At 39.9% G+C, this 18,630-nt stretch overlaps 1 protein-coding gene across 3 annotated transcripts in view; it reads right to left on the reverse strand.

Moving 5' to 3' along the window:
- LOC111867143 (voltage-dependent calcium channel subunit alpha-2/delta-3) overlaps positions 1–18,405 on the reverse strand; it is a 76,705-nt gene extending 58,300 nt beyond the window's left edge. For 2 of the 3 annotated variants that reach the window (XM_023856703.2, XM_023856702.2), the window contains exons 1-5: positions 12,806–12,921; positions 7,545–7,638; positions 5,845–5,955; positions 4,429–4,639; positions 725–856 (exon numbers count right to left, since the gene is read on the reverse strand). In XM_023856703.2, the coding sequence (XP_023712471.2) occupies positions 725–856; positions 4,429–4,639; positions 5,845–5,955; positions 7,545–7,638; positions 12,806–12,888 (631 nt within the window). In that variant the 5' untranslated portion in view covers positions 12,889–12,921. Of the gene's footprint in view, positions 1–724; positions 857–4,428; positions 4,640–5,844; positions 5,956–7,544; positions 7,639–12,805; positions 12,922–18,181 lie in introns of those variants that run through there. The other variant, XM_033752563.1, reaches the window with a different exon arrangement.
- Positions 18,406–18,630: the final 225 nt, after the last annotated feature.

An 18,630-nucleotide genomic window follows, 5' to 3' on the forward strand; every position in this document is an offset into this window, starting at 1 on the left:
CTGCCCCCATCTTCAGGGCAGAAAATTTCTATGTTAAATATTCAAATGTACTGCATAACAAGCCAGAAGACTGAATTCTTCAGCCTTTCATTTGTTTCTAATTTGTGGATTCCTATTCTTTCAAATAAACTATCATTACTACCAATGAGACACACATCTTTCAAGAATATATCCAGTGGCCCTTAATAAACCTTGTTTCTAAATGCTAGTTCCAATTGGGTTATGTATTTTATTTTTAAACACACTACATCCTCGCAGTCCCATGATCCAGTATTATAAATGTGAGAACTCTATCTAATGTTAGTTAAGTCTGTCCTGGAAGTGAAGACAGGCAAACAAGCACACCAAAATACAATGTCATCATCCAGAGAAGAATGTACATTTATGACTGAGACTTCTAGTTGCAGCCATACTGGTGTTTTTCATCTCTCCTTGCTGAATACATGAAAGAATCTGTTTATGAGGTCTAAGCATCCATTATGTGGATGCTGCTGCCAGTAAAAATAATGTTGGGCAAGAGAAACCTAAGCTTCAAATTACAGTGACAGAATGCTAGACTTGAGAATTTTGGAAGGAGTGAAGGACTTCAATGGTGGTGTATGAAAAAAAAATCTGGTGTCATATCCCAAAAATTGCAAGACCTTAACTTGTCTCTAAAATATTTTTAAAGTTTGTGACAAATTGAGAGGTATGAGATATGAACTGACAAGGCATCTCTACACACCTGGGTATTGCCTCATAATGCCTGATGAACTACCAAAATATTGCCATGACAATGAAGGATCCTGCTCATAGTTACTCTTGAAGATTGCTTCCAGGTCCTCAGTCCATTCAATTACTTTCAGAATGTCAGGTGCTAAAACAAAAGAGGTAAATTTTATTCCATGTACTCCAAGGCATTATTTGAAAAAGTGATATATTCTGCTCATAGCAGAGGTTTGTAAAGCCTTTCTTCAAGATGCTTAGTAAACTGCTGAACATCAGTGTATTGCTGCAGTTCCATGCTAATTGTTATATTGAAAAACCTATATACAGTAAGAAGATATAAATGTTTAAAAAGTGTTTCTTTGTGTGACTTCTGTTCTGAATGCTACCTACATTCTCCATCACATTGAACTATAGGAATGAACCATCTGTATGAACTAAGTTATCCACTGTTATTTCCCATTTTGATTACCAAGCCAAATTACCTATTTTAGCTACGCCAATTTACATATAAATTCCATGCCTAACATCTTACAGACATGTCTGGGTCAGCGTTGAGGCTTTTGTGCATGTATTAATGAAATTTTCCTTCATTATTAACTTCAAGTCATGGGCATTAATTATGCAAAGGAATAAATTTCCAAATAGTTCTGAAGGCAAAGGAAAGCAACCTTTATTGTATACATCCTATTGTGTGTTACTTATGAATAGATATAATTTAGGACAGTCGCACAACAAATAATCAAAAAGCAACAAAATAGACACTATTGTGTCAATATTCGTTTTTATTCATTGTGGTATTGCTATATGTTTTGACCCTTTTCCTGTGTCACTGTTACTGCCCAGTACACATATCAACAATCCGAGTGAGATACCTCTCACAATGTGTTCAGCCTTCACACATATAATAGTTAACCATTACAGATAAGAATATAATGTGACCGATACCGATATAATACCGATCATAAATATATATAAATCAGAATACACTCATATTCCAGGAAGGTCAAAAACCAACATGACTTACAATCTGAAGAAAGATCCCAGCAAGCTGATACAGCACAGTACAATACCACCACCATAGTTCAAAAACAAACAACACACATAAAATATATAATATTGACTGTAAATACCTTAATAGTCACTTTAATTATAATTTTAATTTTAATTTTTATTTTTATTCATTTCATATCAAGTTTAATGTTTAGTTTTAGACTACGTTAGAATCACACTTTAAAACAGAGGTGTAATTTTCAGTATAAAATAATCACACAGACACAATATGAATTCATATTAACTAATGACACAATTCACAAGATAGACAGTAGTTGTATATGCCTGAGGATGACACAAGAAAAGGGTAGACAAATGTAACAATACCACCAACAATGAATAAAAATGTCGATGCAGTAGTGTCTAACTTCTTTCTTTTTGATTATTTGTTTTGTGACTGCCCTAAATTATACCTATTCATAAAGACAAGAAACTCTATTTGTACTATGATTATACTGCTCTCTTGGGTTTGAGGATTATAAAATTTCATAAGTGAGGCTCAGGTAGTAGTTACAACACTCTCAGTAAATACTGTCGAGATTCAAATTAAACTGAAAGCAGAAGAATTGGGCTCCAAATTAAAAAGCCAAGATTATTATCTATTTCTATTACCTATTCTCTATTTCTCTTAAGTTTCTTTGTATGCTAGGTCTGATTAAATTTAATCAAGCAATAGAACAGACCCATGTGTTAAAATTATACAGCTAGAAAAGACGATGTTTTCCATTCTGGACGCTGTCTGGTCTCTACTTCCTCCAAAATTGGCCCTATTTCATTGTTGTTCAGCTGTTCTGTTCTCATAGCGGCTGCAGACTCAATATCTCATACCTGCTTGATGTCTGTCAGCGCCTCGACTTTGTAGAAGAGGGTACACTCCTCTTGGAATGGTTGTCGCAAAAGGGCATCGGCATTGTTGCTTTTTGTCTTGACAGTGCTCAGAAGTAAAGTTTCGCTGTTGTAGGCGCCAAATCCAAATCTGATTTGGCCGATATGCTGTCAGTTGTAGCACTGTGTAAGGCCAGTTTTGGCTGTATATGCTATGATCTTAGTGAAAATATGAGATAAGTTGTCAAGCATAGATTTAGCTTGTAACGTTTGCATCGTGCCAAAGTCATAAGGGATAAGGGCACATGTCAGGCAAAGGGAATTTGATTGTCATTTGTCTGATACTAATGATATCAGAGCAGAACCCCTGCTGAGCATGAATGATGACTTCAGAAAAGGAACAAATAAGGAGGTGTAGGATTATTCTTTTGAAAGGCTTATGTAATTTTGGGTTGAAGATGAAGTAACGTCATTTTTTCTGTGGATGGTAGGATGGGATGAACTTGTAATTGGCCACTCTATTGGCGGCCATACAAACCCCAACCCCCAAACTTCACAGTAAAAATTAGTTTGATATTAGCTGTTTCCTCTCTTCTTGAAAGTAAGGAAGTCATTTCATGACATTAAGACAATGGGGGATGGCCTCTCTGATTTTTTCTTCTGGCTGTCTGGAGAGTTTCAGGTTCATCATTATATGATAGTTCTGCCTGGCTCTCCTGGATGAATCATGCTCCTACTCCTCAGTAGCACATAGAAATTCCTAGTTGGAACTATCTGCTAGATATGGCTTCTTTGACACATCCCTCTCCTTAATTGTTGTGGGGAATGCCTCTCCTCTGGGAGAGGTGATTCTCTTTTGTGGGAAATAAAAATAGGTGCTGACATCTCATTCAGCTTTGGCTCCAAGGTTGCTGATTTAGTAGCTGAACTACAAAGAGTTTGCCATATGTCAGTGCTTGAATAGCATTCAAGCAGTCTCTGGAACTGTTGCTGGCTGCATTAACCCTAACATCCTCCGTCTTCACCATGATGCAGATAAAGTCTGCCCTATTAGGAGCCTTGAGGAGAGACAGTAGAATATTGAGACGTTATTAAGGGCTGCATTCACTTAGTAGGCCATTAGTTTTGCCTCCAGTGATTTGATAACAAGTCGTTGTAAAGTCTGTTCAGAGTTTTGAGCACTTCTTGCCAGTGGCACTCGCCAATAGTGATGTGCTCTGTGCCCATAATCTTGCAGGTCTAATTACAAATATTACACCAGCATCAGTCAGTCTTACAAAAAAATGCAGAATTACTTCACAAAATTTCATAACCAGAAACCAGTATCAGTGTCTGAGGAATGGTGGTGATAGGAGGAAGCAGACCAAGAGGAAAGCTAAAATCATCAGAAGATTCTTACTGAACTTCTTGTTCTGTCCTCATTTATATGAAAGTAAAAGTCATAAAGTAAAACTCCTTGTTTTTTCCAATTGTAGGCTTCGTGAGGCTTCACAGAACTTCTTTTTTTTTTTTCCAAATAACAATGAAAATTAGGCAATTTAAGGTCTTTACAGAACTTCTTGCCCTGTTCCTGATGACAAGAAAAATGTAGGCATGATTAACATCGTTACAGAACTTCTTGGAAGAACTAACATGAATATTTCAAATTTTTCCATCAAAAAAGGAAGTCCAGTTGAAATTAGACATTCAGCTTTTAATTTTCAGTTTTTCTGCTGGGTAAGACTAACTTAATATATGTCTGTTTATCTACTGTTCTTGCAATATAACACATAAAACTCTATTTCGTGAGAAAGAAAGAAAGAAAGAAAGAATAAAAGAAGGCAGGCAGTGAATGTGCTAACTCACCTCTATGGTATATGTTGATAGGAACATGTACGGAGCTGAAGTCAGTGTTGACATTTTCACCATAGAAGTGTCGGTTTGGTGTGCAGTTTAAATAATGAACTTTTTCCAGAGGCACACCATCTGGGTCATATGCTTTATTTCCATAAAATGTGTAATTTTCGTTCCCTTGATTCAATTTGAGGGCCAGTGTTTCTGCATTCTTTGCAATACGCTGTTAACAGTAATTGAGTTCAAGTACACGCCAGTTTAATATAANATTACATAGAATTACAATTGCAATCAACTAATTATTATACATTTTTAATGTTACCAGGTTTCCTGAAAATTTATGTGACTGTACTGTCACATATATGTCATATAAAAGGGGCAGTCAAAAAGTTCCCGGAATGGTGGTATAGCACTCTAATGGTAAGGCATATGGCAACTGTTACCTAATCACCTTCAAAGTAGGACTCTTGCATGCATACACACTTGCTCCATCGATCCTGCCATTGTTGGAAACAGCGGTGGAAGGATTCTTTTGGAATCTTCCGGAGCCCAGACATCGCATTCAATTTGATGTCCTCCTGGTTGTGAAACGTGTCCCCTTGAGGCCCATTTTCAGAGTAAGGAACAACCAATAGTCACTCGGAGTGAGATCCGGAGAGTACGGTGGTTGAGTGATGACAGGAATGTTTTTCTCAGCGCCAAATTGCTGCACAACAAGCGATGTGTGGCTCGGTGCATTATCGTGATGCAGAAACCACTGTCCCTGCCACTTGTTGCGCCGCTTCCTCCGAACTGCATTGCACAACCTCTGCAAAACTTGCACGTATAAATGGCCAGTAACATTACCAAATTCTTGCTCCTACTCCACGATGGTCATTCTTCGATGACATCAAATCAGTTGTCTCACTTTTCCAATCATTTCTTCAGTTCTGGATGTCAAAGGTCTCCCACTGTGCTGGTCATCCTCTAACATCTCCTGCCCATCCTTAAACCAGGAAAACCAGTCATAAACTGTGGATTTCTTTAGTGCAGTATCACCATAAACTTGCTGCAGGGCCGACAATGTCTCTGAATCAGATTTTCGCAATTTGCACATGAACTTGATGTTCGCACACTGTTCGAACTGCGACATTGCACCGAATGACCAACACTCACGTATAATTCAAACGGAACAGTAACAACACTGCACACTGAAACCTGTCCAGACTTGTTGCACCTGCAAGCAGACATGCTTAGCTTCCCACCACAATATTGTGTGCGCTATCTTATTGCTTGTTCTCCGTCTGCAGGGGAATTCCAGGAACTTTTTAACTGCCTTATGTATATTAATATTCAAAAGAATGTAATGCAGTTGACCGAAGAATTCATAACTGCTCAGTGTGGCTTAAATTCGTTACACACTAAGTATCATCTACTATGAAATCTTACCCGAATAGCACTCAGCTTCAACTGGGTCATGTTGTGAATGCTTGTAGCAATTTCCTGCACAAGTGCTCTATCATTCTTAATCTCCACCTTAAACTGCATTGTGTAGAAGTACTGGAGAAAAAATGTGTATTAAACATAATTTTACTAGGTAAAAAGTGTTAAATAAACTTCAGTCAAAAAACTGGCTTAATTATTTCCATACAAATTTAGATTTATGATGTTCCCAATCTGTATCCATAATTGACTTTTTATATATAATGATGCATGTGAAAAAAATGACTCTAAACAACAGTAATATTCATTTTAGTATAAAAAAGGATTCACTATGCTACAAGCCGGGATGTCTTGGGTTCATGCCCTGATGAGATCATTGGATTCTTTTCAATTGACCTAATCCTTCCAGCTTCACTATGGCCCTGGGGTCGACTCAACCTCTAACAGAAATGAGTACCAGGAATATTCTTGGAATATTCTTGGGGGTAAAGGGCGACCGGCGCGTAAGGCTGACAACCTTGGCACCATCTATGAGCTGATTGTCTAGAAAATGTGAGAACCTCAACATCTCACAACCCTATGGGCCTCAACGGCCCGTTACATGGACACCTTTACTTTTACTTTACTTACAAAAAAGGACTGTAAACAATAATAATATTTATTTTTGTACATAAAATGCAGAAAAATGAGGAAACCTTCAGAGAAGATATATCTGAGGGAATGTGAATTTGAATGTCCCACACAGTAAATGCTAATTTTGTACACAATGGGCTTTATCTGCCCTTTTACAGATATACTTGTGGCACTGGGATTCTAGGGAAACAAGTAATATGTTAAACTGCAGATGTTTATTTCCAAGTCAGACACAAAATTCTGCATCCCGGTCAGCTTGGCTGTTATCCTTGAACTGTCTACACTTTGGGGGGTGGGGTGGAAACATAGGTGATGTGGACGTTGTAGAACCATTGCATGTGCAACTTTTTGAGCAACACTGTGGCCTCTGTCCCACACCTAGAACGTTCAGGAGTGGAAGAGACTGAAGTTGGCCAAGATTCTGCACAAAGTTTCAGGAATATACAGTGTGGGAATAAAGTGTGTTGAATTAGTGAGTTGATTCCATCAGCCTGCATTTAGAAGCAGCAAACAGCATTTTTGTGTGGTGAAGCAGTGAGTCTCATAATGTCAGACACAATTTAGAGAATAAAAGAAAAGGAGTGCAATGGTATTCATTGACTTAGTAGTGAACAAAAAAACCAACCGACATCAAGGCCACAAGTGACAAACTGTAATAACTACTTCAGAACAAGATAAATGTTGCTACTGTGTATATATATATGCTTCCAGTTCTGACCTCTTGTCCTTCCTAGCTTTTGTATGTCTCATATGAGTAAAGAGCAATATTTGAGATGCAAGCATTTCTAAGACTAAATTTCATTTATTCCTAGCGATGGTCATGTTGAAGATAGTTACAGTAGCAGAATTTATATCTATGGAAGGGCTCCCACCGCAATGGGGATCTTGTATACCACAAATTCACAAATTATCTGATTGTGTTAGGGAACAGAAATAGGGAAAATATGTGTAAAATACCTATTTAAGAACCTAGTTCCTAACACTTGTGGCACTTGTCCCCAAGTGTTGACAAAGTGAAAAGAAAATAATGTTATATACTGAATCCCTTTTCAGTTGTTAGTTGTGTATCTTACAGGTTGTCCAGATTTCCTCTCCAGTTCACTGAAGCCACAGATTTGACCCAGATCCCAAAGCTTGTCTCCCAGTATTTTGGCCCAGGCTTGAACTCTGAAACAAAAGAGGCTGTCAGACACACTGTTAGGTATGAAAACCAGACTGCCTTGACATTGGTCTAAGAAAGGTGGTGGGTTCATTTTAGAAATTATTAGTGTGCAGCCATATATATTTACCTAGGACTCAAGTTGGATTTTCACAGAAAGATTTTAATGTCTAATTACCTGACCTATCAAATGCAATACAATTTTTAGACAAGTTAAATGTACTCTTCATTCATACACTACACTTCTGACCTCAATGCTACCCATTTAGTAACTCCCTCTCTTTCCATTGCATGTTTCGGCCGTATACAGCCATCATCAGGTGTCACTACTTGCTAAAATTGTTTCACTCTGTAATATGTGCAACTTCGCATATCACATGTAAATGTGATATCTCCAAATTAGAATAAATTTACTCTATTAACAATCCCTAAAAATAATAAATTCAATTAAAACATCAATAATTTTGCTTGGGGGCTGTCGTTCTTTATCTAGTTATCATTGTGTTTGGATTCGTTTTGCAGCGACATGGGTGCTGTGTATATGTAGTTCGCAATATTGTTGGTGTGGATATCACATAAGCGCCTTTGACTGTGTTCTCCGCCTTGCCTATTAGTAGCATCATGTATCCTGGTAACTCGATACGTAATTGATGGCTTCCGGATTAGATGAAGCGATTTATTGGATATCCAATGGGCAGAACTACAATAAGTTTTAACACAATAATACTGTAAATATAACACTTTGTAAATAGGAACAGTAACAACACATAAACTAAAGACTTCACTTATGACTTCTGACTCCTTCTTCTGTGTTCTGTCTTCTATGCTCTTTTGTTATCTCTCATATTCTTTCTGCTGTTGGTCATTTCTCTCTCTGAGGTAGGTTCTGGTCAAACTGTATGGAGACCACCTCCTTCAACAGTAGAGTTATTATGTTCTTCACTATTACTGTGTTTTGACCAGTTCGTTGCCATACAAACAGCGTTTTCCTATCTGTGGTAAGGGAGACGTCTCTGTATGCATTGCCTAGGAATCGACATGTCTCTGTATGCAATGCACTGCTTCTTCAGTCATATTTGCTGCTGTGGAAACATGATTACCGAGCCGTTGTCTAGCAATGGGCACCTGAATCTGCCTCAAATTGCTGTCCTCAGGCGTCATGTCACAGTAGCTTTGCTATTGTTCAGTGTATACAGGTCTTAGTTAAATATCGTCATGTGATGGAGTGACTAAAAATGGGGTTTGAATTGGTGTTGAGATTTATTGCACACTTATACAGCTCATTACTATACATCACAGTTCACTGCTGTTGCTTGGTGGCGGTTTCCAACAGAGGACATTCACCTTCCTCTGAGATCCTGACCTATCCCAGCCTCAGCTAGCAGTTTCCAACAGCAAGAGCTCACAACAACTGAATCACAGCAGTTATCTAATTCACTACAGCTGAAGTCAAAGTCAAAGTCACAGTCACAGTCGAAGTCAAAGTCAAAGTTACATCGCGACTGACGGTCAGTCAGTCAGTCAGTAAGTCTTGGTGTCGAGCCCCATCTGGGGTTCATGATAAGATATTTATTACTGTTCAACAGTTACGGTCTTGTTTTTGTGGGGCACCTTCTCTGAAGAGAGGATAAAAAGACCTACTTTTTTCCTTCGTTGTTTCTCCTTATTGATAAAAAAGGAGGGTTTGGACTTTTATTATAATCGGTGTTCCTTTACTACACCTTATTCCACCTGGGTTTACATTAAAATATTGTATATTGTACATATTATGTACCATTCAGAAAATATAAACTGACACTAAATTCTAATATACACAGGGACATCTGTCAATGCAGGATAGTGCAGCAGCCTATGCATCAATTTATTTAACACTCCAAAACGGCAGTTAGACACTGGAAAGGTCTCAGGCTTAACTGCCGTGCTCGTAACTTGTCAAAGTCAAAGTCACATTGTGACTGACAGTCAGTTAGTCAGTAAATCTTGGTGTCAAGCCACATCTTGGGCTCATGACCAGATATTTATTACTGTTTGACAGTTTTTGTCTTATTTTTTGTGGGCGCCCTCTCTGACGAGAGTATGGGTCTGTCCTCCATATATGTTGTTGGTCCTTGCCAGCGCAGTCTTTCTCGGGTCTGAGTCCCTTGGGACTCGCGGCAATATTTTACTGTCTCAGATTTGAGACTTTCCTTTTCGTTGCCTCTTACGACTCGCAGGGTCACGGTGGAGATTTTCGACCCCGATTCCACACGGGAGTCGTAACTTGTCAGAGTCAGAGTCAGAGTCACGTTACCACTGACGGTCAGTCAGTCTNGTTCCTCTATTGCAGCACAATTGTTGCATTCGTATCTATTTACAAAGCCGTTGCTATACAATGGTTGTCGAATAATTGCTTATTTACCTGTCGTTGCCTAGTAACGGGTCTAAGTTCTACAATATGTATATGATAGGTACAGAATACTGTGGCGTATAGACCCGTTGGTAAATAGCGACCGTTTCAGGGCAACGGCTCGGTAAACACCTTCCCACTGCTAGGCAGCAGTTTCTTAATAACGCAACATTTGGACTACAACGATGAAAACGGGGTGTTTCTACGTGATCCATGCAGAGATGTTATAAGCAAGGGACAATGTCAGTTGAGAGTTCATAGTTCAGTTCCGCACTGGAGACTGTGAAAAGACGATCTAAGCGAGTGCAGCTGAAGAATCTCCACTGTAAAAGCGGCTGCCAGGGAACGGCTGGTGAAAACACAACATGCTGGTGAAAGGTTTAGCGGGTACTGTGATTTATGAATTGTGGAGATTAATGGTGGCACTGTAACTGCTTGTAGTTCCGAGTCTGTGTAAGTGGTCAATAAATCTAGTCACTAATCTAAACCCCATATATATATATTCATACATACTACGTGACAACACAGATATAATTGGCTTTGGAGTACAAAGATTTTCTTTGAAAATTGTGTAACTGTCATGAATAGCACTAAACCAACACTTAACAACAACAGATATCTTCAGTATTCTTCTACACAAAGTTCCATTTGACGCTTCAAAGCACACTGGGGTCTACAAGCGTCATCTGTTATAACATTAAAGATCCACATTTTGCTCAGACATCTGGTATAGCAATGGGCTAAGAGCTGGGTGACCAGGCCAGGGGCAAGAGATTTTCCTCTATTCCACGATGTCCAGATAGGGTCTAGGGCCCACCTAGTCTCCTATCCAATGTGTACGGGGAGGAAACTTAACCTGCGCACTTATTACGCACGGTTTCTTTCTAGTTTTGTCTACCTTGCGAAAGCGCTGGCGAAACTCACGGAGGACAAGCAAGTCTTCCAGTGGGCTTCCGAAGTGGAGGCCACCTTCCAAACACTAAGGGAGGTCCTCTCTTCTGTCCTCATTTTTCCTTACTCGCAGCCAAGGCAGAGGTTCGTCAGTGACGCAGAAGCAAGTAACGTCGGATTTGGAGGCGTGATTTCTCAAGTATATGTCGGTTGTATATGAACAGAATCTACGTATATTTGCGTATGCCAGAATTTAAAGGAAACCGACTAACTGCAACCTCCGTCTGGTTTCGAAGTATTTATTTTCCTCTTCTTGAATGGTTTATTTCAAGCAATGATTTCGTTCGACGTGCTGGAAAGTTTCAGATATTCAACTTTCTTGAATATATTCTGGCGAATTGTGTCCATGGTGATCCCAGATATCGCCTCCGTATCTCTCGGGGATTGGCTGTAATTGATCACGTTCACATTAGGTACGATCATTCGAGAGCAATACGTCGTCTCGAAGTTTTCCTTTTACTTCTTCATGCATTACTTTACTATTAGTTGCTGAAAGTCAAATTCAGGTCCACATTCTCGCACGTTATCAAATTCAGGTAACAAGATTACAGCGTAGGAATTCGAACGCTATCGTCAAGGTGACCTATCTATTGGAGCTCCGAATTTTATGCCTTTCTCTTAACAGTAGTAGAAATTGACTTAAATTTGACTCATCTGACAAGATGGTAAGTAAATATAGACTACATGTGCTCTATGTTAATTCTGAATATGTCGTAACCAACTGTAGTAATTTTGACGCAAATAAGACTCTTGCTGCAGAAGCCAACAATGAATATAGTCCAGGTGGTGGTAAGCGAACAGAAAAAAATATGTATATATTTCTGACTGAAACCAAAAATTAAAAAAAAAATCACATGTACCTGAAACAACAGTGAAAATGTGTAGTCCTGTAATGGTATGTAGCATAAACAGTTTCCAAGTGTATACCTTTGAAAATGAAGGGCCTGGTACCAGAACTGGTAAAACGCCAAATTTTCGAAAAATGGGTCATCAGTACTTCCTCATTCCCCCCCACAAATCGTCGTATTGTTTGGTGTAAGAATGAATTACGTCTATACAATATAGATTGACGAAATTATTTTGGAACTTCCATTTTAGAATTTTAATTATGAATATTTTGAATGGGTTTTCTCTCTCATATAAAATTGTGTCTTCTTCGCGTGACTCTTTCTTGCATCAGACTCTTTAAATTTGGCTTCCTTTAGATTTTTCTCCTGTTAGTTATAGAAACAAATCAACTGTTCGAATCCCTTTTAATTGTACTCAATTATTAACAGAAATACGCTGTAACCAGGCATTCTTGAACTGAAGAACAAGAAAACGTTACAACGTTGTACATATCCAAAAATGATGAAATATATAGCGTTAAACACAACAAATGAAGTAATGCTAAAGACAACATTGAAATCCTCCAGCGCTTTCAATCCAAGACTCTCCAATCCATTCTGAACGCACCTTGGTACACAAACAACCACAGGATCCATGATGATCTACAAACGAACACAGTGCTCAGTTAAATAAAAAAGTGGAATACCAAATACTTAAAGAAAATTAGAAAACCACACTAATGCACTAGCGGTGAACCAAGTAGACAACAGCGAAACTACACATAGACAGAATGGATACACTGTCCTAACTCTATCAGACAGATCTGAGTAAATCTCCAATACAAGAATTACAAAGATACCCAAGAGAACAAAAAAGAAAGTACACGAGACAGTACTCATTGAACATGTATATTTATTGTGGATTATGCAAATTATGTATAATAAATGCGTGGAAAAGAACTCGTGCTGTAAAATGCAACAAAATAGAGTGCGCTGAAGACCGATACTCACGCACTAAGGCTGATTTTGCACCAGGCCGTCCCCGCTGCGGAGAGAATAGCGATCATGAAGACGAGTAGCAGGCGTCCCGTCATTGTTGCATCTGATGGACCCTAGCCTCCGGTGTCGTCACGCCGCCGCCATCATGCTATCGATTTCAGCATCGGCGCCGCCACAAAGGAGCCTTCATTTTGGACGCCGGGAGACGTTTCGCGAATCTGCTTGCAGTAACACTTGCTCCAGGAAAGGACAAGTGTTCTACTGCTTAATCGGGCCGGATGCCAACTTACTGTAGCCATGGTGAAATTATACAAGACGTAATATACACGTCGTTATACCCGATTTATTATTTAGGACCGGAAATGGATCAGTAATTTCGACGTATTCGTATTTATACAGATCAAAGAAACGTCTACAATATTTCTGAAAATGACATGAATTTATTGGTCCACGCATTAGTACAGCTAGTTGCATTCTTGCGTTCATTTTTAAAGAGGATTGGTTGAGTCAATCATTGCTCTCATACATAGTCAAAGCACATGGCACTGTCTCGATGCGGTCATTGGATTTTTTTTTAGTTGACCTAATCCTTCCAGCCGAACTAGGCCCTGGGGTTTACTCAGCCTCTAAAAGAAATGAGTACTAGGAATTAATTAAATAATTTTCCTAGGGAGCAAAGCGCGGCAGGCGCGTAAGGCTGGCAACCTTACCGCCATCTTTGAGCCGATTGTCTAGATAATGTGGGAGCCTCGACGTCTCACAACCCTATGGGCCTTCATGGCCTGGTACAGGGATAGCTTTACTTTTTTTACTTACTTTTTTTAATGTTAATTTTTATCAAATAAAGGACGAAGTTATTTCTGTAAAGGGCAAGAGTCTCGAGGGAATATAACTAGTTACAAAGTAGGATTCTGAAATTAAGCAAAGTAGCAGGCAATGAGCAGAGAGATGTAACAGTTTACTCACAATTGCAAAAGTAAAGGAAAAAATTTTCGTGTGCTTAACTAATTAAGCGCTATGCCATGAAGGTGTATGGGGGAGATGGTGTATACATCCATATTTGATTGACCTCGTCACTAGTTGGAGGTGAGTTGTGAGCTTCACGGCCCGGCTGCTTTACCCCGGGAAAGTGCCCCTCGTACCCATTGGATGGGAGATTGGGTGGGCTCCAGAGCCGGTTTGAACGACGTGGAGAAGGAAAAATTCTTGACTTTATTGGGACTCGAACTCTGACCCCTAGGTCGTCCAGCCAGTAGCTACACCGACTNATGGTGTATACATCCATATTTGATTGACCTCGTCACTAGTTGGAGGTGAGTTGTGAGCTTCACGGCCCGGCTGCTTTACCCCGGGAAAGTGCCCCTCGTACCCATTGGATGGGAGATTGGGTGGGCTCCAGAGCCGGTTTGAACGACGTGGAGAAGGAAATATTCTTGACTCTATTGGCCCTCGAACTCTGACCCCTAGGTCGTCCAGCCAGTAGCTACACCGACTGCGCTATCCCAGCTCCTATGATAGGAAGGAGTCAGTACCATAAAGGCTTGGCGCCAAGACAAACTGATTTACCACCAAACCGTCAGCCGTAAAGTGACTCTGACTCCGAGTATGTGATCTACGGGTGGCAGATATTTGTTTGACGCTAGTAACATCAAAGCCAAGGTTGGGTTATCCGAAATGTCCTCAGCAGGAGTTGCTAATTGTAAACGACAGAGCCTTCCTCTCGTCAGAGAGGACGCCCCAAGTGAACAAACCAACAACTGTCTAACAATAATAAAAATCTGGTCTTGGGCCCTAGATGCGGCTTAACATGAAGACAGACTGGCCGACTGACCTTCGGTCGCAACGTAACTTTCACTTTGTCTTCGACAGTTAGTATAGTGTTGGTTGGTGAGTTAGTCAGTTAGTTAGAAGACTGCTACAGTTCAGTCGTGGTGTTCCGTTGCTGTGACAAGCTGGTAGCTGAGACCGGGGACCGTTCAGAAACTCAGAGGAAGTCGAACGTCCGCCACTGAAAGCAGCTACCAAGCAACGGCTAGTGAAGACGTCACTGTGGACACTAGCGTTTGTGTGGGTGTGTGTGTGTGTGTAACTGTGAGCTGTGAAGTGTAGTCACGAGCTGTGTGCCAAAGAGTTAAATAAATCCGATCATCATTCAAACCCCCGTCTATAGTCACTCATACGCGTGACAATATTTATTAAATTCCTGTTAACACAACACTATTTCCAGCAGGTAGAGTTGCTGCTTAGGATGATACGTTTCGGCACATGTGTGCCTCCTACTGGTTTGGGTTTTAGTTTCAATTATTCTCTCATGTACTTAGAGCACATTTTCCACGTAAACATGTCGTACTAGGCAGCAACTTCAGCTGCTGGAAAGAGTGCTGTCTTGAGTGAAATATTCATTCATAAATTCATCAATGGCTCTACATCCCTCTTGTTGGATCCTGGCCTCTTCTCCAGTTTCGTTATATTTTCTTGACAGAAATACTGTAAATAATATCTACAATAATTTCCACAACATGGTACAACAAAATATGAGTCAAAATACAAAATGCTGCGGTGGCGATTGATGCCGTGTGGCTTTTCTTAAAGGAGTTACTAATGCCGTTTAACATGCTTTCCGAGTCCGAGAAAATCATGAAGTTTTGCTCTGAGTCTATTTTTTAATTATTTCTAGTGCTTCCGCCGTGAATGTGGACGCTGTTTTAGATATCCTGAATTTCATGCTATGACCATATTTTATATATATCGATGCGAATCTTACGAATGGTTTGTCCTCCATTCTTGAGCTGTCCGTGGCGAAACATTTTCTGGTTCTCATTCTTTCTTGGAAAATCTTGTTGAATTCCTTGTTGTGATCTTCTGCTTCCTTTATTTGTCTTCCCTCATCGAAAGATACCCTGGCTTCGTAGAAGAGGCTTTCGTGCCACGTATGTGTAGTCGAAGGCCAGGGGACAGTTCCCTGATTGGATTAAATGACCGAGGGTGGTTACCTCTTTGATTTATTCGGTGATCAGTGGTTGTTCATTTTCTCCTCTCCCTGGATTTTCAACTAGAGATGATAATTCTTCTAGCAGCTGGATCGTTGGATGATTGCTTGACACCTGGACACATAGTTCCTTCGCAACTGTTCGAATCTACTAAAAACTGGGATTTCTTTGGCTTCTGCTAACATTACACTGGTAGGGTGCTAGTCCTGTAGCCCAGTGCTCCGCGAATTACCCTGAATTTTATCTTCTCTAGCTTCTGTGCTTGTTTCTTCTTAAGTTTATGGAACAGAAATGCTCCATATTCCATCCTCAACCTTATAAGTGCCTTAGAGTCTCACTAAGATTACGGGGTCCGCTCCCCATCAAGTGTGCGTCACACAGTTCACGATTTTCATCGGGTTTCCACATTTCCTAACTATTGCGTTTATTTCGTCCTCCCAGTCTAGATTAGATTTTAATTGCAGACCTAAAAATTCAACTGATTTGACCGAAGAAATCTTTTTCCCTTGTACCGTGATCTCCCACTCTCCATCAGCTGTCCCTCTTTTTTTTTATCGAAGATAAGCAGTTGGCATTTTTAATACTATTTCCAAGCCACTCTCCTTCAAATAAAGTTAAATATTTTGTATGCTCTTTTCCACTTCCGATACGCCTATTCTGCTACCTCTGTTAACTGAATAAAGTGCTACAACGTCTGCGTCTTAGAGGAGTTTACAGTTTTGGTTGATTTTGGCTTTCAGTCCTGCCGTATCATTGGAATATAAGGTTGGACTCAGAACATTACCCTGTGGTAAGCCTTTGTATGTCCAGTATTTGAGAACTAGCCCTCTATAGTTAGCCTTAGTTCCCTCGCGGAAAACAGGTTAAAGATGAAAGCTAACAGGTTTCCCGAGAAGCCTACTACCTTGAGCCTATCCATCAAAGTGCCGCAGTGGACGTTGTCGTATGCGCTTTTAATGTCAAGGAATAGGGCCGGTACCGTGTTCCGTTCTTCAAACGCTTTTATTACTTCAGTCGTTAGTATTGCTGGGTTGTCTGTGCAACCCTTGTTTCGCTGAAATCCATATTGTGTTACTGAGAACTTCTGATTGTTTTCTAGCCACCAGGAGATGAGCATTTTTATCATTCGTTGTTATATCTTACACACGCATGATGCCATGGATATACAGACTATACAAAAGCGTTTGACCTCATCACACAGAACCATGCTCATCGAGAAGCTGGAGGAGAGAATTGGCAAGAACTACACCACAAAACATCTCAGAAATATATTGGGAAAAATTCCGTCCAAATTGACGACATGATAGCCAAATCACAACCTTTACAACACACGAACGGGGTACTCCAAGGAGGACCCCCTCAGCCCGCAACACAGAATAAGAAAAATGTCAAGTTCTATGCATACGCGGAAGACATTGTGCTCGTAGCCAAATCAGTAGAAAGCCTCCAGACAGCCTTCATCAATGTCACAGAATGGGCCGACAAGAACGAACTGCTTCTGAACAGAACAAAAACCGTCATGATGACGTTCAGAAAGGGAGGAAGACGAGCTATTACAGACAGAATTCTCTATGTGGAAGAGCCTCTGGAACTCGTAACCGAATTTAAGTATCTGGGGATCATCTTTCAAATGAATGGAAGAAACTTCACAAACCATATCAGAGAAAGAGCAGCATCTGCAATAGTTGCTTCGCACGGAATAAAGAAATCTCAGCCGATTATGAATGCCGACTGCTATGAAGCTTTTCGACCTACAAATTTTGCCAATCTTGACGTACGGCATAGAAATTATCTAGAACCACCTCACCAAAAGGAACCTTACAGACGTACAAAGAGTCAAATTAACCTTTTTTAAACGATCCATGTGCCTCTCGAAATACAAACCGTCCCGCCCGTCCCGCCTGACATACGTACTGGCCAGGGAAACATATGCCATCGAAGATATACGTCAAAAACGGCTGCTGCCTATCGGCCTATGATGACCTTCTACAGGAGCTAAATGCTAACAGGAGGGAAATATGGTCGGAGTCCTACTGCACCGACGCCATGGGTAACACCGAATGGATTCGTGCAAACTACACCCTTAGACATCTGATGACGCGATCTGCTGTCCATGGCTTTCACCACAGGATATGCATTATGCAAAATTACCACGTTAGAGAACAATGTGTATGCAAATTGTGTGGAAACAAGTGTGAACGATACCTTGTGCTAGCGTGTGCCAAAAGACCCACATCGTTAACTCAATTCTGTAAAGACTAAACTTACACATTGTGCGCTATCATTATTATTATTATTATGTAGAAAGTCAAATAGGAAGGTCAAATAAAATTCAGCAGAAAACAAAAATTAATTATTGTATTTTAACACCACCATCTTCTAAATATGATTCTACTACCGCTCTCAACTATCATTACACCAGTACAGTGTCACTAGTTGTTTTTTGGTAACGAACATTAACAATCATAGTTGACTAGCTTGTGTATTCACGCCCTCACTCTTCGAATTCCAGAAACCGAATACCATATTCCTATTCCTATATTTCATGATCCGTGTTCGTAACGTTGTGCTCTCTGTCGTCGTTGAAAGGAACCAATTGATGCTGTAACGTGAAATTGGAGGTTATAGGTAGGTGTTTGAACAAGTATATTCATATGTCTGTATTCATTTACTTAATAAAGAAATATATCATTAAAACAGTTGTGCGGATTATTTCAGGTCGTTACCTTTGGGGCTTTGCATTTTTACTTCGGAGAATTTGATTGATGTTAAAGTTAATTATCAAAATTTTGGCCTGGAGTGCCTTTCACGTCTAAGAGAGCAAAAATTATTAATATCGAGTAAAAC

This window comes from Cryptotermes secundus, unplaced genomic scaffold (assembly GCF_002891405.2).
Source record: "Cryptotermes secundus unplaced genomic scaffold, Csec_1.0 scaffold443, whole genome shotgun sequence".
NCBI classification, from domain to species: domain Eukaryota; kingdom Metazoa; phylum Arthropoda; class Insecta; order Blattodea; family Kalotermitidae; genus Cryptotermes; species Cryptotermes secundus.